Source organism: Bison bison, unplaced genomic scaffold (assembly GCF_000754665.1).
Source record: "Bison bison bison isolate TAMUID 2011002044 unplaced genomic scaffold, Bison_UMD1.0 scf7180017864456, whole genome shotgun sequence".
NCBI lineage: Eukaryota > Metazoa > Chordata > Mammalia > Artiodactyla > Bovidae > Bison > Bison bison.
The window spans coordinates 5,778,493-5,800,390 of record NW_011495018.1 but is presented as its reverse complement, the minus strand read 5'-3'; the positions used below and the strand labels follow the sequence as shown (position 1 = coordinate 5,800,390).

The window sequence follows — 21,898 nt, the reverse complement described above, 5'->3', positions numbered from 1 at the left end:
GATTCTTTATCATCTGAGCCACCAGTTCAGTTCAGTTCAGTTGCTCAGTCATGTCCGACTCTTTGTGACCCCATGAACTGCAGCATGCCAGGCCTCCCTGTCCATCACCAACTCCCAGAGTTCACCCAAACCCATGTCCATCGAGTTGGTGATCCCATCCAACCATCTCATCCTCTCTTGTCCCCTTCTCCTGCCCTCAATCTTTCCCAGCATCAGGGTCTTTTCAAATAAGTCAGCTCTTCGCATCTTTGGAAGTGCCAAACACGTGATAAAGAAAAGTGTTGGCATAATGCAGGTGGCCAAAGTATTGGAGTTTCAGCTTCAACACCAGTCCTTCCAATGAACACCCAGGACTGAGCCACCAAGGGAGCCCTAAAATTATTCTTTTTAAAACAAACACCCATAGCTCTTTAAAACACGTAACCATCAGTCTTCAGAGGCAACAACTCTCTTTAATGCCCACATTCACACCTGGGGCTGAGCACAATAGACGTTTGTTACAGGAATAAACAAAATTAACACCCTAAGTTACACAGAAAACTTCAGATATCATAAAAGCCAAGCGCCGATAAATGTCACATACCAGTAACAACCAAGATACAGGATCATAGCAATACGGCGGCTACATTTATGACAGGTTAAGCAGAGTCAGTTTTCCTTTGAATTTCTTTAAGGGTCTTACAAGTTTAACGCTGCCAAGTTCAGCCTGGGGATGACAGCTTTCTGAATCAACTCTCATTTGGGGTCGGTTTCCCGGAAGGATTTGCCTGGCTTAGCATCCCATCGTTTTTAGCAGGTGGATTCAATGTCAGCCTGCAATAAAGCTGTACCTTCAAGGACTGCCCTGGCACATACCTGGCCAAAGTCAAGTTTTTCTGGAGTTACAATGGAATGGCCAAACAGTAAGCGATGCCCAAGCTCTTCCGGGGTCTAACAGAAGGATCTGGGCAGGTGAATTTGCTGAGGATAAAACAGCTACGGAGTTTAAGCACAGATCTGATTGCATAGTATCCTGGTGTCCACGCAGGACTTACTGTGTAATTTCGGATGAGAGAGATGTCCGTGCCATCCTGTAGATAGTGGGTTTCCGTGAAACTGCTGGCAATGAGACCTCTGTGGAAAAATAAAAACCACATAAACCTGAGTGTAGATTCGTGTTGACATGTTGCTCGTATCTAGGCTGGACGGCGGCAAGGGTCCAACTCCCTCCTCACTGTACAGATGACCCCATGAGGCTCCCTCAGGCCTTCAACCTATTCAGGTTATCCAGAGGAGAGCCAGGAGACTCAGCATGTGCTCTGAACTGCAGCCCCTATGGTACACGTGGTGCCCTCCTCCCCCTCCCATCTCAGTCCTCCAACTCAGGCAGGTGTGTGTACACACGTGCTCATGTGCACAAGTACACACACACGCAACACTTGTATGAACAGCACATGTAGATTTTTTGTGTGATGAACATTCTTAGGATTTACTCTCTTAATAACTCACACATATAACATACAGCAGTATTCATTATAGTTGGCAGAAACTCAGAAGAGGCCCACCCTTCTGAAGTCACATGGCCTCGCTATCTAGAATCAGCAGCTAAGCTCCCCATCGGGAAACATCATTTTGGATCCACAATACTGGCCCGCTAATTCTCCCACAGGCGAGGGAGCCAGCTGTCAATATTAAAATGTCAAAGAAGTGTTTCATACAATGATGAAATGTTAGAAAGAGTGCTGTAGGCAGGGGGGGAAATGACCTTGGTCATACTGAAATACTGAATTTCTAAGATGAATTGGTTAGAGGAGCAAAAACCTCTAACTAAAATGGCCTGCGATCTACTAGACCTTCACTGAAGGCAGCAAAGCCTGAGTTTGCTTAGGTTTTAAACTATTCTGTGCTTTCTTCTGTCATACGTGCATTCTGTCCTTCTCAACATCGCCGCCACAGGTACTTCCTGTGCGCCTACTGCGTGCTGGGTACAGTGCCCAGGGAGGTGACAGAGCACAGTACTGGGCGGGGAGGGCTGTCACAGAGGCAGGAACAGAGTCTTCCTGGCTGAACAGACGCACAGCAGGTGGAGCGCAGGGAAAAGGGAAGGCTTTACAGAGAGCAGAGGAGGAGTCTGCGGGCAAAACTGGGCTGGGAGGAGAAGGGGGTTCCAGGCAGAGGAGAGCAAGGCCAGGAGACCCGAGGGTCTGGAATCTGGGTAGTCAGGTTGGTGGGAGGCAGGGAAAAGCTCTAAACACCTCTGCATTTTATCAGTCTGGGCACTAATGAGTTGTTGTGAGGTTGTTATGTCATGTCCAACTCTAATTGCAGTTGGTGATGGACAGGGAAGCCTACAGTCCATGGGGTTGCAAAAAGTCAGACACGACTGAGTGACTGAACTGAACTGATGCTTCCCTGTCCTTCACTGTCTCCCGAAGTTTGCTCAAACTCATGTCCATTGAGTCGGTGATGCCATCCAACCATCTCATCCTCTGTCACCCCCTTCTCCTTTTGTTTTCTCATAAATGGCACCCTACTCCAGTACTCTTGCCTGGAAAATCCCATGGACAGAGGAGCCTGTTAGGCTGCAGTCCATGCTAAGGGTCGGACACGACTGAGCAACTTCACTTTCACATTTCACTTTCATGCATTGGAGAAGGAAATGGCAACCCACTCCCATGTTCTTGCCTGGAGAATCCCAGGGATGGGGAAGCCTGGTGGGCTGCCGTCTATGGGGTCACACAGAGTCAGACACGACTGAAGTGACTTAGCAGCAGCAGCAAGTGGAGAGTGTTTTAAACACTGGACTCTGCAGGAGGTGACAACACAGTGACGATGCTGTCCAACCCTCCTGTCCAGGGAATGCATGTCACACTGCTCAGTTCTTCTGGGGTCACTCCACCCCCAGCCCCACGATGAACCTGGGACCCAAGAGAACCCATCTCTAGTCTTGCCTGCAGCCTGCCTGGAGCTGGGGAATCTGGAGAAGCAGACTTTCCTTTTTGCTCTCAGAGCTTCACACAAATGCACTCAAGGCTTCCTCCAGCTTGCGCCCTGGGTGCAGGAGGACACGGCCCCGGGAACACCCAGCCGTCACCAGCTGTGACATGGGACAAAAAGGGTAGTCTTTCTTCCAAGTGCCTCGGGGGTCCAGTTGGGCTCTACTTCTCCTCAATCAACCCCTGTCTTTTGCTTCAGCTGGTTCCGGTTGGGCTTTACAACCAAAGTCCTGATCAATATTGTTGTTGTTTAGTAGCTAACTCATATCTGACTCTTCTGTGACCCCATGGACTGTAGCCCATGAGGCTCCTCTGTTCACAGGATTCTCCAGGCAAGAATATGGGGTGGGTTGCCATTTCCTTCTCCAGGCAATCTTCCTGACCCAGAGATTGAACTCGTGTCTCCTGCATTGGCAGGCAGATTCTTTACCGCCGAGCCAGCAGGGAAGCCTGCCCTGATCAATATGGGAGAAATCAAAACTGCAGTGCTGCAAATGTAACAGATGAGAGATAGGGTCCCCTTACAAAGTCAGATCTCTTCAGACTCTCTCCAGCCAAGTCCAGAATTGAGAATCCTCTCCCACTTTTATGCGGGTTTCAATCTCTTTGGGACATGTCTGGTTTAAATCAGCCGGACCTTCACAGCGGGTCAGAGATGTGCTCTACTTAACGGTAAGCCTTTGAGAAGAATGTGCTAGGAATAGAAAACGCCGACCATTTCTCACACTCACTGACAAAGCTCGTGCACGCTCCACACCATTACTCGTCCCTCTGCTCAGGAGATCAGCCTCGGTGGAGGAGCCTAACCTCCCTTCTGGCTTCTGATCTCAAACCTGCATCTTCTCAGCATCGTCCTCTGAGCTGTCACAGGATCCCCGGGGTGGGCTTGCTGCCTGCAGCCCTGCCTGGAGGGTCACAGGCAGAGGAAGGAGAGGGGTGGGGGAGGTGATGGAAGTCTGGAGAAGGAGCTGGTGGTCTTTCTTCATGTGGCCAGAGTTCCAGGGATGGGCGGGAGGTTGGTGACCTTGATGGGGTAGCTGGGGGTTGGGGGGGGTGCGTGGGCTGAGGGGACGGCGACAGGGGAGGTCACAGAAACTTTCCTGAGGGTAGTTCTAAAGGGAAGCAGAGAGAGGACGGATGATCTAAAGGGACAGGATGCAGAAACGTGGGCAGAGAGGGGCAGGTGGTCGGTGCCTAGAGCACAAGTGTCAGCAAGGACAGAGCCTTCGCCTGTGCGAGATGGGACCTGTAACAGCCTAGAGGTGTTGGTGATGGAAGGGGCTTGGTCAGCTTCAAGATGGCAGAGGAAGGAGAAAAAGAAAAATTTAATATACTGGAAACTACATTATTATGACTTATATGCTTTACTATTCAATAATAATTTTTCAGTATGCATCTCTCATTCATAATTGAGTAATTCTGTCTCTAACAATGCTGGATGGTCTCTTTTTGGACAAGGGCTTCTCAGGTGGCTTAGTGGTAAAGAATCCACCTGTGACGCAGGAAACGCAGGTTCGATCCCTGGGTCTGGAAGATCCCCTGGAGAAAGAAATGGCAAGCCACTCCAGTATTCTTGCCTGGGAAATCCCATGGACAGAGGAGCCTGGAGTTGCAAAGAGTCAGACATGACTGAGCAGCTAAAGCACCACCACCACCTTTTGGACAAATCAAGGTGTATGAATACCTAATGCTAAGAACTCCTGGAGAAGGCAATGGCAGCAAGTGTTCTTGCTTGAAATATCTCATGGATGGAGGAGCCTGGTAGGCTACAGTCCATGGGGGTGCAAAGAGTCGGACATGACCAAGCGACTTCACTTTCTAATGCTAAGAAGAGTACAGAGAGGAGGAATTTGTAGAGCAAAGAGAGCACTTCAAGGCTTTCCAACTGAAAGATGGATGTCCAAGGAGATCATTCCCTTCATGGGTGAGAAATACAGAAAATCTGTCTAGAAAGCTGGGGATTGGAGAAAATGAGTTTCGGGTCAACAACAGTCAGCAAACTGGTGGATAAGAAGAATACGGGGGTTTAACAACAGTAAAGTCAATAAAGAGGTTTTAAAATGTGACTTAGTCCCCTAATACAAAGATGCATGAGTATTTCTGCCTAAAGACTCACTATTTTTCATTGTATCCAAACGCCACTTAAACAGAAACACAAGAACCATCACATTTTGAGTGTAGTGGGTTCCTAAGTCCTCTCCTGTGTCCCTTGTATTGACAGAGGGGGAAGTGGGGACGGTCTGAGCATGTCCCCCTATAGCTAAGACACTGAGGGACATACGCCTTTTTGAGTAGAGTCTGAAAGGGGAACCTGGGCTTGCAGCTCAGACACACCGACGCCGCTGTGAATATCGCGTCTTCACTGGTGCGGCGCAGGGAGAATAGAGGCTCGGACTCTCCTGCAGCAACCCGGGCGTGGAGAGCTCAGAAAACCCAGAGCTTTCTCCAGCCTCAGTTTCCCAGAAGGGACAAGGGCATGAGACGGGAGAGAAGCCAGATGGACTGGGCTCCGAGGCTGAGGCTCATCCTCTGGGCCCAGGAACTGGGGGTCCATGGCCCACACACCATGTATCAGAACCCACCCTTCTCTGCTCTGATATTGTCTCAGTGCCAGACGGTCCAGCCCCCAGTCCCCAGGTTGTGAAGTGCCCAGGGCAGTGACACGGTCCTGGTCCCTCGTGGGGGGGGGTCCCACCACTGCCCTATGGGGAACCCTTGAGTGGCTCCCCACCCGCCTGGGATGCAATCCCAAAGCTTTCCACGGCCTCCCAGCCACTCACAACCTCATCTTCCCAGTGCATCATGCCTGTCTTCCCTGTGGCTCATTCTCCCCCAGCCAGCATGCCTTCTGCCTTTTTCTAGAACATTCCATAACCTCTCCCACTTAGGGCCCTTGCGTTTTCTCTGCCATGCACCTGGAACATTCTCCACCTGGCTCTTTACGGGGCTGGCTGCTTTCTCTCCTATAGGTATGAGTTTAACCATCTTCGCAGATGGCCCTTTCCAGACCATCTTATCTAGAGTAGGCTCCACCATCCATATTCCCCACATCACAGAACTCCTTCACTTTCCTATCTTGTTGATTCATCTGTTTATTTATTTGGCTATATTCCCTCAAGAATTTAAGCCACCAGAAGGCTCTTTGCTCTCTGTGGCTCCACCCCCAGCCCAGGCACTGTGCTAAGCCCTTTATGTGAACCAGTGAAGTTGCTCAGTCGTGTCCGACTCTTTGCAACCCCATGGACTGTAGCCTACCAGACTCCTCCATCCATGGGATTTTCCAGGCAAGAGTACTGGAGTGGGTTGCCATTTCCTTCTTTAGGGAATCTTCCCAACCTAGGGACCTAGGGACCTTGAGACCTAGGGATCGAACCTAGGTCTCCTGCATTACAGGCAGACACTTTGCCATCTGAACCACCAGGGAAACCCCTAGGTACTGGTTTTATTGCAATGTAAACGAGGATGCCAAGAGACAGGGAGATTAGCTGACCTGCCCAAGGCCACACTGCACAGGGCAGCATCCAGATGCTTTTGCTTCAGAACCTGCTCTCTTAACCTCTGTGTGGCACTGCCTTTCCCAGCTGGTCAAGAGATAATTGCCGAGTACCTGTTGTACTTGCTGTGCCAAGTGTAGGCTGAATACACGCTGAGCAGAATAACAGATGGATGGAAGCAGGGACAGATGGGTGGATGACTGGATCCGAGGGGAATGCTGAAGGCACATTCTCTTTCTGTCTAAGGTCGTCCCTTCCCAGGTGGCCCCTAGTGGTAAAGAATCTGCCTACTAATGCAGGAGACATAAGAGATGTGGGTTCAATTCCTGCGTTGTGAAGATCCCCTGGAAGAGGGCATGGCAACCCACTCCAGTATTCTTGCCTGGAAAATTCCCTGAAGAGGAGCCTGGTGGGCTATAGTACATGCGGCTGCCAAGAGCCAGAAATGACAGAAGCGACTGAGAACAGACACCCCTTCCTAACCCCAGTAACACCTGACTCTCATCCCTCTTAGGTACCATGATCCACAGAGGAGCTATGGAAACAACTGGGAAGTCACTCAGGTGAAGCTTTCTGAGACGCATGTTTAATTTAAAAGGGGCTGGAAGTCCAACGTCCCTGGAGAAAGCCAAGAGGAGTGGATGGACAATGGCCCTATTGGAAATGTGACTGCAATGCACCCGTTTCCCTTAGATTTCCCCAAGGAGAAAATCCAATTAGATGGATTCTGGATGTCAGCAAATGGAGACTGAAGGTGAACGCATAATTTCATGAGAACATTCTTTTTCTCTGCTTATTAGATTAGCTGATCTAACGAGGCATTTGGTTCCTCTCTACACCGGAAAATAAAATGCCAGGAATTGATTTTGCTGTTTTCCATTTGTTTTGTTGTTACAAGTGGCACCTCAATATTCTCTCATTTAACCAACATTTATTGTGCTGGACATTGGGCATACGACCCCCAGAGCTCACCATCGGGTGGAGGACAGACCCAAAGAGAGGTCAGAGTCCCGTGATAGAGATACACCCAAAGCATTGTGGGAATTCAAGGAAAGGCTTCCAACCCAGGGCGAGGTGGTACCCAAGTGAGTCATGGGAGATGGGGAAGAAGGAGTCAGGTTGAGAGGGGTTAGTGAGGTGGGGAGGATGAAAAGAGAATATTCGCGATAAAGTCACTGCACCCTCAAAGGCAGGGAGGCCTGGAGGGTAGAAAACCAGCATGCCAGTGGGGGCTGGGCGCAGGGGGTGAGACTCCATGGAATCCCTAGTTGTTGAGGTGCAGAGTGTGAGGTAAGGAGATGTGCTGTTGTTCAGATCAGCAGGTTGGGAACAAGTGTCACCGACCCCGTGCCATGCAATGCATGCATGCGTGCAAAGTCACTTCAGTCATGTCTGACTCTTTGCATCCCTGTGGACTATAGCCCACCAGGCTCCTCGGTCCATGGGATTCTCCAGGCAAGAATACTGGAGTGAGTTGCCATGCCCTCCTCCAGGGGATCTTCCCGAGCTAGGGATCGAACCTGCATCTCTTATGTCTCCTGCATTGGCAGGCAGGTTCTTTACCACTAGTGCCAACTGGGAAGCCCCCTACTATGCACTAAAGAGCCATTAAATGTGGCAGAGATCTGAGCAGATACAAGCTTTGGAGCTAAAGGCCACTCTGATAGTCGTTTAAGTAAAACTCTGAGAGGGAAGAGACCACCAGGCACAGGAAGGTTAATTAAGAGGCTGGCGGGAATCTCTGAACAAAGAGGGGCCAGACCAGGACAGGAGCCTTTGGGGTGGGAAATTCAGGAGACAGACAGAATTAGGAACCTCAGTTGTCAGCTGAAACGGGTGAGTCCCAAGGGAGGAAAAGGAGAGGATGAATTCAGCATTGAGCCTGTGTTGAGTGCAAGGGGCCTGAGGTCACTCTCCTGCATCTTCCAGTTAGCAGCTGACTCTGAGAAGCTCAGGTGCAGGAAGTGGCTTGGAGTGAAGATGGAGAGGCAGACCCTCAGGTAGCACACGCTTGCTTTCTATGAGGACAAGTAAAATCTCGCCCTTTCCAGCTGAGTATGGTGTTTTTTGATGTCAGAGTCTTTGGTGGTGTATAGGGCTGAAAAATGATCATTTAGTATTTACAGTAAAACGTTATGATGGAGATACATACATTATGATTTTATACATACCTCCTTTTAAAATTTGTTGCATTTCTGAAATGATTTCTGTATTGAAATAAAAACCATTACTCCCAAATTGCTTTTTTGGGGAATCAATATTGAAATTATCCTACTCTAAATTGACCATTATATAATTTAGTTACATTTTTTAAATGAGATGGATTTCACCAAAATGACATAGTTTATTCCCCAAAGCATAGGAAAGCAGGAAGAAACACCTGCTCACTTTTCCCTCTGTGACGGGGGCTCTTTCTGTAGCACCCCCCTTTGGAGTGAGCTAACCCCTCCCTTGCGTCCTGCCAACATTCTGCTGCAGGATTTTCCCTCTTCTATTCTGTTTCCTGTTGACTTGTCTTCTCCCACATTGAGTTAAGGGACAAAAGCTACATTCCTAAGCCTGGCATAATGCCTTGTTGTTTTCATTTAGTTGCTTTTTAGTTGTTGTTTAGCTGTTGTTGTTGTTGTTTAGTTGTTTAAGTCGTGTCTAATTCTTTTGTGACCCCATGGACTGTAACCCGCCAGGCTTCTCTGTCCATGAGATTTCCCAGGCAAGAATACTGGAGTGAGTTGCCATTTCCTCCTCCAGGGGGATTTTCCCAACCCAGGGATTGAACCCATGTCTCCTGCATTGGCAGGTGGGTTCTTTACCACTGAACCACCAGGGAAGTCCAATATAATGCAAAAGCTTAATCAATAAATCTCTCTCTTTAGTTGCTAAGTCATGTCTGACTCTTGGGACCCCATGGACTGTAGCCTGCCAGGCTCCTCTGTCCATGGGATTCTCCAGAATCCCAGAATCTTTAAGAATACGGAAGTGGGTTTAGAGGGTACAAACAGAATCACTATCACAGAAAATTTGCGAAGAGCTGACTCACTGGAAAAGACCCTGATGCTGGGAATGATTGGGGGCAGGAGGAGAAGGGGACGACAGAGGATGAGAGGGCTGGATGGCATCACCGACTCGATGGACGTGAGTTTGGGTGAACTCCGGGAGTTGGTGACGGACAGGGAGGCCTGGCGTGCTGCGGTTCATGGGGTCGCAAAGAGTCGGATACGGCTGAACGACTGAACTGAATTGATCACAGAAAAGCAACCCTGTTTGGACAGAATGTAGTCAAACTAATTGGATCAATAAAAGACTAAAAGAAATGTCTTTCTTTTCTTGATTCAAAATTGTTATCACCGATCATGCAGGGGGCATGCAGGGTGGGAACGATCACATTCCCTTCCTTGTTATTTCAATAGTTCCAAACACTGTCAGGCCGTCAAGACCCACCCTGACAACTTGACATCAACGTTAGAACCACTTAAATGACAGAAACAGGGAAAGGAGAGCTTAGAGATTGGCATCAATTACTCTGAATACGAAAATCTCATTGATGACATGTCATCTTTTTCCTGTTACTTCTTTGAAGATGATGCGAATGGTTTGTGGGTTTAATTATTCTATGCAGCATATTCAAGCCAAAGCATTATAAGACAGCGCTTGTTTGTCAACGAACACCAGAAGGCACTTCAGTCACTTTCTGCAAGGAAGTCACACTAACGCTGGAGGCTTCAGTGAGCTTCCTAGTGAAACCCATTTGGTATTCAAAGGCTCCAGTCCAGTTTTCTCCTGAAGATTTACTCCACCGCAAGTTATTATTCCACAAATTACAAAATCATTCATATATAAATTTGGGTAATGGTTTTCTTTTATGAGAATTTGGAAATACAGCTCCAAAGACTTTCACATGGCTTGGAGCGTTAACAAAATGCATCGTACAATAAAAATCATAATTAAAATTCATGATCAGGGTTTTCTGAGTTACTAAAAAGAATATCTTTTATTGAAAAGTTACCTATTCCTCAACCAGAGCTAAAGTAAATACAGAGAAAAGATTGAGGAAAAAAGCCAGAATGTATCCAGATAGGATTCTGGATTCTTCTACACCCTGGAAGAACTTGCTCTGGTTTTTAGTGAACAGTCTGTCTAGATGGGCTGGAATCATGGGGCTCAAGGCTGATGTCATTAGAGCTTATGGACGATTTTTAAAACAACTTAAAAAAAAATCCTTTGGCATGTGGGATCTTAGTTCCCCGAGTAGGGATTGAACCTGTGCCCCCTGCATTGGCAGCCTGAAGCCCTAACCACTGGACCACCAGGGAAGTCCCCTCTGGATGACTTTATGGCAAGATCAGACCACTGAACAATTCTCTATAAAGACAGCGCATTGAGGTAAGAAATAATAGGAGGAAATGGAAACTAAGAGAAAGAATCAGAGACTTGGTATTTACCACACCTGAGCTTTGCCTGAATTTCTTTCAGAACATAATCTTTGTACATATTTATGATTCTTGTTTTCCTTATGGGAAGAGTTACCATAAGCCATTAAATAACATATGCTCTGGCGTCTTGATTTGGGGCTGAAGCAAGGTACCGCCACCAACACTATCCATGTCCTGTTACCTTCATCAGCTGCACATCTCCCTCCTAACCCTGCTGTCTGTTGGCTCACAGTGTATCGGGCGGCATGCCACCTGCTTGTCAAGTGTACTGTCTTACTTTTCTTGGCAGAGACCTAGTGGTATAGGGACCACTATCAACTGCCTAACAAGGAAGAGGAAAACACTCACAGAGTGTAAACAACTTGTCCAAAGCCACACAGCCACGCCTGTACAGACTGAACCTGACTCTGCTTGGCTCCAAAGCTACCCTCATCCTGACCACTGGCCAACACTGCCTTGCCAGGAAGACATGATTCTGACAGCCTGAAAAACAAGCAGCAGCAAATTATACTCCCTCTTTTTCTGAAATCATGTTTTCCACAGTGCTAAATGGGGCTTATCCTGTTTCACTTAGCACTCAATTCAATTTAGCTATAAACGTCAAATTATTTTTGGTTACAATTTTGGCATTTGGGATCCTAACGATTTAGAACTGTACATCTGTATGAACAGTGAAGCATTTATATAAGGTTTTCTTTTGTTATTTTTCATTTGCTAAGAGACTCAAAATGATCAAAACAATTTTTTTCCCTGGAATTAAAAAAGAAAAGTTTTCTCTCTCCAGCTCTCTCTCATTTAGTTTCACAAACGATAATAAATAAAACTGTTGATACAGCATTTTAGCAACTGTAGGGGACAATTAGACTTTCTGCAAAATAATTTCATAATATACTGCTTGTCATTTTAAGTCACAAGTACACAGAATTTTGGATCCAGTCCTGTGGCACTGATGCTGAAGTATTCATGTTGCCGTCTGTGATAGTTACGACTACTCAGAAGACCCTATCCATTTATGAAGTGAACAAATCACATGTGCCATTGTGGACAGTTGTAGACTCAGTAGAAATCTCTTTAAGAACAGCAGGGCTGATTTGCCAACTGTGTTTTCCAGCTGGAACGTGAAAGCAGGTGAAAAACGGTGGGTTCCTGTCGTTACAGCTCCACAGCTGGCATTTTACATGGGCCTAAAGCTTTTAGGGCTGCGTTCCCCCTTTTAAACGACCACCTGCAGTTCAGAAGTCTCTGGACTGTGGGCTTACAACTGTTCTTTTTTTTTTTTGGCTACACCATCTAGCTTGCGAGATATTAGTTCCCTGACCAAGGACGGAACCGGGGCCCGTGGGAGTGAAAGTGCTGAGCCCTAACTACTGGGCCAGCAGGGAATCCCCTGTTTTAGGCTGTTCTTGATGTGATAAGCCTGTCTGCATAGTATGAGATCTGTCGAGCTTAATTAACACGCTTTTTAGAAATACAGGGCTGTAAAACAGGAAAAGTTGAAAATTAAGTAAACTATTATTTTCACAGGTAAATAAAGCTCCACATCCACTTCTCTCAGAAAGGACTGTGAGAACAGATTCTATAGCTTCCATTTCACTCTTCAACATCACTGCCAACATTGGTAAAACAGCTGTTCTTTTTAAGCTTAAGAATTTGCGTCTTCCTTTTGAAAAATACCAGTTGGCTGTAACAGCAGCAGCAGAAGCTTGTATTTGATTGAACGTTTATGAAGCAAAAGTCCTTTATAGGCATTGTTTTATTTAACTTTGACAACAGCTATAGTCAGGAGGTGCCTGTTTTGAGATGAGGAACCTAGGCTCAGAAAGGTTAAGTGACTTATCTATGGTGGCTCAGTTACTACCATGAAGGTAGTCCAACTTCGCCATCCAAGCCCTTCCCTACACTTAACACAATTTCTCCTTTCCCTTCACCTTCCATTTGCCCTTTCTGCTCATCTCCTGTTAAATGGACACTATATTTAATGTGCCAGTACTTGACTTTGAAAACAATTAGAGAGGAAGTATAGCTTGGATTGGGTGACTCTTTCCATTTCCCATTTATTGCCATGGCTTTGGAATGGGAAGGAGCACTTAGGAATGATCTGAATCAGGGTTCTGATCACCTCTAGTCTGAGGAACAATCGTCGCCTAGGTGTGGTGACTTATGTGTACTGGTGTGGTGAAGGTTGACACTGTTCCATGGAGAGGTGGATGGAGGTTTCAGTAGCACAGGTGAACGGAGAATCGAGCCCATTTATGTTGATTACTGGTGCTGTCACTTGAAAATAATCAAGTAGGTTTGACATCAGAAGCCAAGTCAACTTTACTCATTTCCTAACTGCCCCTCTTTCCTTAAATGAAGGTGGCATTTATGAGCTGCTACTCACCAGCTCCCATATGGTCTACAATGTGCAGAGACATTGTCACAACCAGTGGTTCTTAAACGTTTGCAAGAACAGTGTGAGGTTGGCATTCTGGCTACTTCATGGATGTAGAAACTGAGGTTCAGAGGTGTTAGGACATTTGTCCAGGGTCACAGAGGTACTAGTGGCAAGAGACTGAGGCTGTCGGATGCTAACATACCTTACACCCAGCCCGGGCCCACCACTTGTATGTGGACATAAAGGCTGCCCTCTCCGCCAGCAAAATTCTCGGTTGGTCATTTGAAGGAATGCTTTTACCCAATTGAATAACTGAATGGAGGGCACAAGGGGGCTGAAGCTGAAAGAAGAGTCCCCCACTGGGGTCAGTACTAAAGGGTTGGCGTGGGGTCTTCCTTAATCACTTTTGAGGCTCCGGCCTCTGGGCCAGTTCCTGCTCCCAAAAGGCTTTCAGTCAATATCTTAGGACAAACTTGGGCTGATGTATTTCCAAGTAATAAAAAAAATTGACGGTAGACAAATCTACCTTCAAAATACATCTCTGACAGCAGGATAACCATAGTGGTTGAGAGCAAATCTGGCTCCACCATTTTCTTCTCTGGTGACCTTGGGCAAAAAGCTTGACTTGGTTGTACTGCCATTTCCTCATCTAAAAAGGGAAGAGGGACTCCCTGGGGCTCCAGTGGTTAAGACTCTGTGCTTCCACTGGAGGAGGGACAGGTTCGACCCCTGGTTGGGGAACTAAGATCTTGCATGCTGTGCAATGTGGCAAAAAAATAAATAAAACAAGGATAATAGGATCTTCTCGTAGGGTTTCTGTGAAGATAATATACATTAAACACTTAAAAACATGTTCTCAAAGAACATGAGCAATTGTTGTTATTAAGCCTGTCGGTTTCCATCCACCTTACCTCCCATCCTCCTCGTCCATCACCACTTCCCTCATCTGCCCTTCTGGGAAGGCCTGTATGCCAGCCTCCTGCTTTTGCTCCTACCCCGCTGCCATCCAGTATTGGCCAAAGTGAGCACTCTGTCACTTAAAACCACACACGTGGCTTCTTCCAGAACCCAGAATTAATTTCAACTTCCATAGCATGGACTGGCCCCCACACCCCCTCACCCCTCCAGGTCCAGGTCACTTCACTTCTTTCCTTCTTACCTTAGTCTGGGACATGCTTCCCTCTTTCTCTGCTGGGCCAGCAACTACTAGCCCTCACCCTAAGCAGCACTTTCCGGAGCAGGGTTCCCGGCCTGACCCTTCCTATATCTGGTCTCCTCTGTTCCCCACCCCACCCCCACCCCCAGGCAGCATCTCACTTTGATTCTGTGCTCATCACATTTATTGCTTATTTGCTCTGTGATCTGTTTGAGGCGTGTATCCCCCATTAGGGAAGGGGCCTCATCCATCTTGGCTCAGATGGTAAATAATCCGCCTGCAATGCAGGAGACCTGAGTTCGATCCTGGGGTTGGGAAGATTCCCTGGAGAAGGAAATGGCAACACAATCCAGTATTCTTGGCTGGAAAACTCCACGGAAAGAGGAGTCTGGTGAGCTACAGTCCATGGGGTCGCAAACAGTCAGACACGACTGGGCGACTTATGCAACAACACTCAATCTGTCTGATCCCCTCTGTATCCTCAGCCCTAGATTTGAGCTTGGAACCCAGTTATTATTGTTCAGCTGCTCAGTCATGTCCGACTCTTTGTGACCCTGTGGCCTGCAGCATGCTAGGCTTCCCAGTAGGTGTTCAGTAAAGCACTTTTGGAAGGAATGTAAACATCAAGAATGAGAAAAATACATTGGAGGCACTCAGAAACAATATTGAGTTATTAATGAACTGCTGATCTTTGGGGGTATGAGAAAGTGTTTCTTCCTGCTTCAAAAACCAAGAACCAAAGACCACTACCACCACCACCCAAAACACACACACACACACACACACACATACACACACATACACAATCTCACTGATAAAAGATATTTTGACCCTTAAAAGTTCTGCCACCTAGCACAGATCTGGCCTTTGCTTCACACTGTGGAACAAAGAAAACACTTAATTTATTTTTTTCAAAGAGCATTTTCTTGATTTTCAGCTTAAAAAAAAGTCTAGTCAGATTATTCAGAACCATCAATGAAAACTCCCTTAAATCGATGGGCATACAACTTTAAACCCGAGAAGCAAGATGATCAGTCTGCCTGGACCCACAAATCAGCCAATACTTGAGGGGCTGCGGGAGTTACCTTGCTGGAAGTCCAGCCAGACTGCAGGTCTGATGACCTGGGAACCTGCTCTACAGAAATCTGGATGCCGTTCAGCCTGTTTTCCTCACCCACATCGCTCAAGGAGGAACTTTATTAATTGGTGCTCTGGGGCAAAAGAGGGGATGTTCTTGGCCTAGGGATGTTCTGGCGGAAGCCAGTCCGCCAGCTCCCAGGCAGACCTGCCGAGCAGCCAGCTGGGCTCACTTCAACACTGACCTGCACTGAACCAAACTCACAGAGTGCGTGTTCTATCCAATGTGTTCCTTCTGCTTGCTCAAAGAGAGCTCTGATCTGCAGATTTCCATGCCATCAGCACCAAGGGAGGGTTGCCAGGAGTGGCCTAGGGCAGGAAAAGGACCCTCACTTTCTGAGCTCTCCGAATCCGCCACGGAACTGTTCAGACCCTCTTGCTGATGCTTCTAAGTGATGTGGTTGGGTTTGGAAAAGGGTGTCTTTCTCCTTTCTTAAAAAAGGCCTCAGGGAGCGAACCCGGGTGTGTGGAGCCCTGGCCGCCAAGAGCACCCTCTTTCTTGCTGTGGGCCGGAAAGAGCTCCAGATTTATGCCAACAGAGTGGGCACGAATGTTCACGAAAGAGCTGTTTAAGAGATACAAATCCTTAGGACAATGAAGGGCCGTAAAACGCAAAATGGAAAACAAAATCATAAACCCCATCTGAATTCTAGTTGCTCCATTCTTTATAGGAAATATTCTTCTGTCTCCCTTTTTTTTTTTTAAAAAAAAAAGGAAGAAGAAAGAAAGAAAAAGAAGCCACAATAAAAGTATTGTAATACCCAATGTAAATATTTCTGTTTCCCAGTAACTATTCTAAATGCTTGGATGATTTACTACCTGATCAGCAGCTGGGCTTCTTTCTCTTTTTGTGTGTGTATCTGGAAGGATTTTGCATTTAGACCTGATGCTGTGAAACTTTCAGAGAAGAAGGGCCAAAGAACAGACACCGGTGACGACGGCCACTGATGGATTTCTCTCCAAGGGAAAGGCCTCATCAATCGACATCCCCACAGCTGGGTGTCTGAACTCTTCGCTTTCTCCGTGTGGGCCCTGATAGAGTAAATGGACACTTCTCACGGCGTTTTGATTTCTTATTCAACTGTAGTTCCCTGGGTTACAGAAGAATTTGTAATTATTAATTAATTAATTAACTAATTAATACTAAGAGCTAACCTCCTACAAGTACTTAAGCGGTTTAGTCAGAATGGTGGTTGGGGATACACGATGTTGCTTTCATTATTCTTAAGATAGTGTGATATGAACAACCTTGCTGATCTAGTTAAATAATGAAATACATGACAAGATATCACCCTGGGTCAGGAAAAACAGAGATATTTAGTAGGTAAACTGTTAGTAGCTCAGTCACGTCTGACTCTTTTCAACCCCAAGGACTATAGCCCGCCAGGCTCCTCTGTCCATGGGATTCTGCAGGCAACAATATTGGAGTGGGTTGCCATTCCCTTCTCCAGGAATTATCCCAACCCAGGGATCGAATCTCGGTCTCCTGCATCGCAGACAAATTCTTTACCACCTGAGCCACCGTGGAACTAGTCTCAAATCATGAAACTGGTTAAAAACCACAACCTGGGTGATGAATTGGGTTGTGTTTGATTGAAGCAGTAATTCATTACACTTACGAAATCTGCAGAGCTCACCAGCTATCTGGGAATGTATTCCTTACTTGGAGTGCATTAAAGAAAAAAAAAACTGCTGCTAGCATTGCAGCAATGACAAATCTTACAGCTCTCAGCAACGAGTGAGAGCTTTTTCCTTCTAGACGTAAGTTCTCCATTGTGAAGTCTCCCAGATGTCCTGAGTACAGGGCAAAAACGAACACCTCCTCCACGTGCCCAGCCCAGAACATTACTTCATTCCTCTGGACAAACTTTGGCCAGGAAAAAAAAAAAAGACAAACATGCTTCCAATATTTCTGGCTTCTCAGCCATGGATCTGTTTCTCAGATGACAAAGAACTGTGGTTTCTTAAAAAAAAAAAAAAAAGGAAAACAGAAGAATACTTCCTCTAAAGAACCCAGCAACTAGAATTCAGATGGGATTTATGGTTTCATTTTCACAGAACCATCTTGCACGCAAAGATGGGAATTGGGATTACATCATGTGTGCTACCAAACTCATATTCTAAAAACATGCTCCAGAAAGGAGTTCTTCATTAAAAGCTGAAAGCTTTCCATGTGTCTGGGGGAAGAAAATAGCCAAACATGTTGAGGAGGAAGGCACAACTGAATGATCAAAACGATGTCAACTACAATGACCTTCCTCAGTGATCTCTCCTGAGAGCTTCATGAAAGGGGTGGGGTGGGGGGAGAATAGAATCACCTAGAAGCTTACTGAATGAATCAACACTTCTCAGGGGTCAGAAAACAATCATGCATCCTGTGGCTCAGAAGATGAGGAAATGGCTCAAAGAAGAACATGGATAAAATGTCAAGTCAGTGATCTTCATTTTTCCCACAAGCCTGAACATTTCCAAAATTCAGTATCGCATTTCAGCTCTCTGGAGTTCTGAGCATCGCTTCTCCCAGGACACATACATCTGGAGGGCTAACTATCTGGGTCGGTTCTGGGGAAAGATTACTCATTTTCTTGGGTGTGATAACGGTGCTGTGGCCACAAAAAGAAACTTCCATTTTATTGTAGAAATGCATATTAACATGTGGAGGGGTGAAATGACATGATGTCTGATGTCTGTTTGAAATGACCTCAGGCTGAAAACTTACTGAAGCTGAGTGATGGGTGTCTCGGCAGGTCCCTGAACCCTGGGCACTGTTGATGCTTGGCACTGGATAATCCTGAGCTAGGGGCTGTCCTGTGTGATGCAGGATGTTTAACAGCAACCCCAGCCTTTACCTACCAGTAACAATCCCCGTTTGCAATAACACAAACTGTCTCATGGAGGAGGAAATGGCAACCCACTGTGGTACTCTTGCCGGGAGAATCCCACAGACAGGGGAGCCTGCCTCCTTTCTAAGCTACAGTCCGTGGGCTCGCAAAGAGTCGGACATGACTGAGCGACTAAACCAATGAAAAGACTACCTCCAGACATGGCCAAACCTCCCCCGGGAGGCAAAACCGCCCATGGTTGAAGAACCTCTGATATCTGGGAGGATCAATATACTATTTTCTCTGATCTTGTACATAGTGAAAAGGTTTCCGAAAAAAAGTTTGAAAGTTAATGGAGGAAAAAAAAGTGTTTAAAAAAGTCACGATTCTGATTCAGTCTCTTGGTCTATCTGCAGAATATTCCTGAGGGGTGTGTCAGCACAGGCCTGGTGTTCAGACACCAGAGAATTTCTGACTCTGGTCCTGGGCTTCAGCCTCAGATCTCAGAGGAGCCCGGACCCTCCCCAGGCCAGAGAGTCAGCATCTTGGAGGCCCTGGGCCCAGGAATGTGTATGGAAGCAAACAACACTAAGTCTATTGTTACCTTTCATTCACTTGCTTTATCCTTTGGGCTGACGTGTGCTCCGACTCACTCACTATCTCTGTATCTCTCTCTCCCCAAACTACCCCTACCTCGTGTGCACGTACCACACACACACACACACACACACATTTTTTCCTAAATGATTTAAGGGCGATTACACACACTGTTGGGCTCCCCCGGTGGTGCTGGGGTAAAGAAACTCCTTCCCAATGCAGGAGATGCAAGAGATGTGGGTACGATCCCTGAGTTGGGAAGATCCCCTGAAGGAGGGCATGGCAACCCACTCCAGCATTCTTGCCTAGATAATCCCATGGACAGAGGAGGGCTGGTGGGCTACAGCCCATGGGGTCGCAAAGATTCAGGCACGACTGAAGTGACTGAACACACACACACATATTGTGGTCTTCGCACCTAAATACTTAGCAGTGTATTTCCTATGAACAGGCCTGCTCTCTCTCCTAATTGCACTACAGTTGTTAATGTCAGTAAATGTCACAGTGACACAATACTTTTCTTTGCTCTTCATTCGTATTCTGAAGTTGATAGCTGACTCAGGGATGCTCTCAGTAGAATGTATTCCCTTCCAGGACAGAGTTCAGTTCAGCATCAGGTATTGCACTAGGTGGTCATGCCCCCTTGTCTCTGCCTCTTAAAGAAAATTAGCAACTTTGTGAAATAATCCACACACCATACGATTCACCCATCCAAAAGGTGCAACCTCGTGACAGTCGTGTCTGCAGAGTCACGCAGCCCTCCTCACCACCTGACCTCGGATCACTGCCCTCCCTGTGCCTTGATGTGGCACCATAACCCTTCACCTTCCTGCACTTGAAACATTCCTGCTGCATTTCTTTTCGGCTGATGTTGACATTTTGGAAGAATACAGGCCCCCTTCCTTTTTAAATAAAATGTTCCTCATCCAGGTTTGTGTGTTGCATCCTTGGGATTCAAAGAGGCTAACTCATTCTCAACAAACCTTCTTCCCAGGTGAGGCATCCTGCTCCAGGTACCCCACGCGGACACACGGTGTCCACCTGCCACTCCCACTGATGTTACCTTTGATTACCTGGTCCAGGTGCAGCCTGACCCCCACCCCCACCCCCAGAGACCCACTGCATCACTGGGAGCTGGTGGGAATGTGGACGAGGAGCCAGAAGACTGCGTGGTCTTCAACTGTCTCCTCGCAGACGGCTTGTGGTTTGGGAGGAGGGAAACCACGCGGTTATCATGGTGCTGCCTAGTTCCTGATCCTGGGCACAGCTCCTGACAGATGAAGATGCTCTTTCAGTGCCTGTCAGGGTGGAGGTGGGGTAGGCTGGCTGCAACCTGTGCAGCAACCCTGCCCGACAGGAACCTGAGCATTGACTGCCTGGTTGTTACTAACTCAAGCTCTCTGGAATGCACCTCGTCCCACATGTGGAGGCTTTGTGGTCCCTCCAGGGTCTGGTGGAGGGGGAGAGCACACCCTGGAAGGGGGGACCCATCCTTCTTCCCCAGAGGCACCTCGGGCATGGGAACGAGCAACGGAGGTCCCCAGCACCCCCAGGTCAGGGGGCCCACCACCAGTTTCCCCAGGATGTCCAACGCCCCTGGGATGACCCTCAGGCCCCCTTCCCAGTAGTTCCCCTTCTCTTTTGCTCTGTAGCCATCCCTTTATCAATCCCTCAAATATCCACAACGTGAAAACCACGTCAGGAGACCTGCCTTGTCTTAAGAAATGGAGAGAGGCGGCCGTGGGGAAGGAGAAACTGAGCCGGCCACTGACAGACTCGGGGAGAGCCAGCAGCTGGTTGTGGGTAAAGTACCATGGATGCTCCATGTGGATGAGCTGGCTCTTTGGCTCTCTGCTCTCCACACAGCTCAGAGCCGCCTGAAGTAAGGGCCTGCCCCTGGCAAGCGGGGCGTTTTGCTCAAGAACTGTGGGGGCCAGGGGGAGGGGGACGAGACACTGAGACCACCTGCTGAGCTAGAGTCCCACAAGAATGGTCAGAAACACAGACACAGCCCTCGACATCACTTCACAAGGACCCACACCAACTAAACACAGAAGGAGACGGTGTGTTTACAAAGACAGCAAAGAACAACCACGGAGTGTGACAACCACGACCTTCCGGAGGTCTACACGGCGGCCAGCGGGCCACACAGCTGGGCGCAGACACTTTCAACTCCCCCAGCCTTGGCTTTGCCTGCTCGTGGGGCAATGTTAAAGGGTATTATTATTATTTAATGCTAACAATAACAACCGCTCAGAGAAGACAAACCAAACCAGGCGAACCACGGGAGGAACACCAAGAAGAGATTTCTAAAGGCTTTTATTTTAAACACATGTCTCTAAAACAGTCGGTGAAGATTGCCAAAAACACAGCGTTGAGTCTATTTGTCTTCTTCTGTGCACATGATTTGCTTTGGAAACTGCCTATAAATGCCCTAGAATTTTTGTCTCTCATCAAAAAACAACTGAGGAATGGTACGAGGAGTTCTGAAGCCTAACCCGGTTATTTCACGCAGTGGAGTGAGAGTGAAGGAACGGGAGGATGGGAAGACACGACCGTGAATTGAGGGGGGTGGGTGTCAAGAAAAAGGTTTGAGTCATCCCATCGAATCACACGGAAGAGGTGGCCCCTTGTACGGCCTTTGGAAAACCAGCCCAGCCTCTGGTGGCCCTGCAAGTTGGTTGCGGAGGGAGGAGAAAGTTTCATTCTGGAATGCCACGGGGGGCCATGGCATCATGCAAGGAACCCCACTGGCATTCAATCCCCAGGGGTTGCTGGGATATTCTATTCCCTTCTTTTGGCATGGGGGCCCTGGAAGATCTCTCTATAAAGCCATAGGATGGAAATCCACACTCGCTGTGTGTGAGCTTAGCCTCAAGAAACGGCTGTCCTCACCCTGACCGGCACACC

The 21,898-nt window shown here is 47.5% G+C and overlaps 1 protein-coding gene across 1 annotated transcript in view; it reads right to left on the bottom strand.

The window, feature by feature from the left end:
* The window catches only part of ADAM12 (ADAM metallopeptidase domain 12), a 360,531-nt gene that overhangs the window by 144,833 nt on the left and 193,800 nt on the right, over window positions 1–21,898 (bottom strand). Inside the window, exon 4 of the mRNA XM_010859570.1 lies at window positions 1,035–1,113. Coding sequence (XP_010857872.1) covers window positions 1,035–1,113 — 79 coding nt within the window. The remainder of the gene's footprint in view (window positions 1–1,034; window positions 1,114–21,898) is intronic.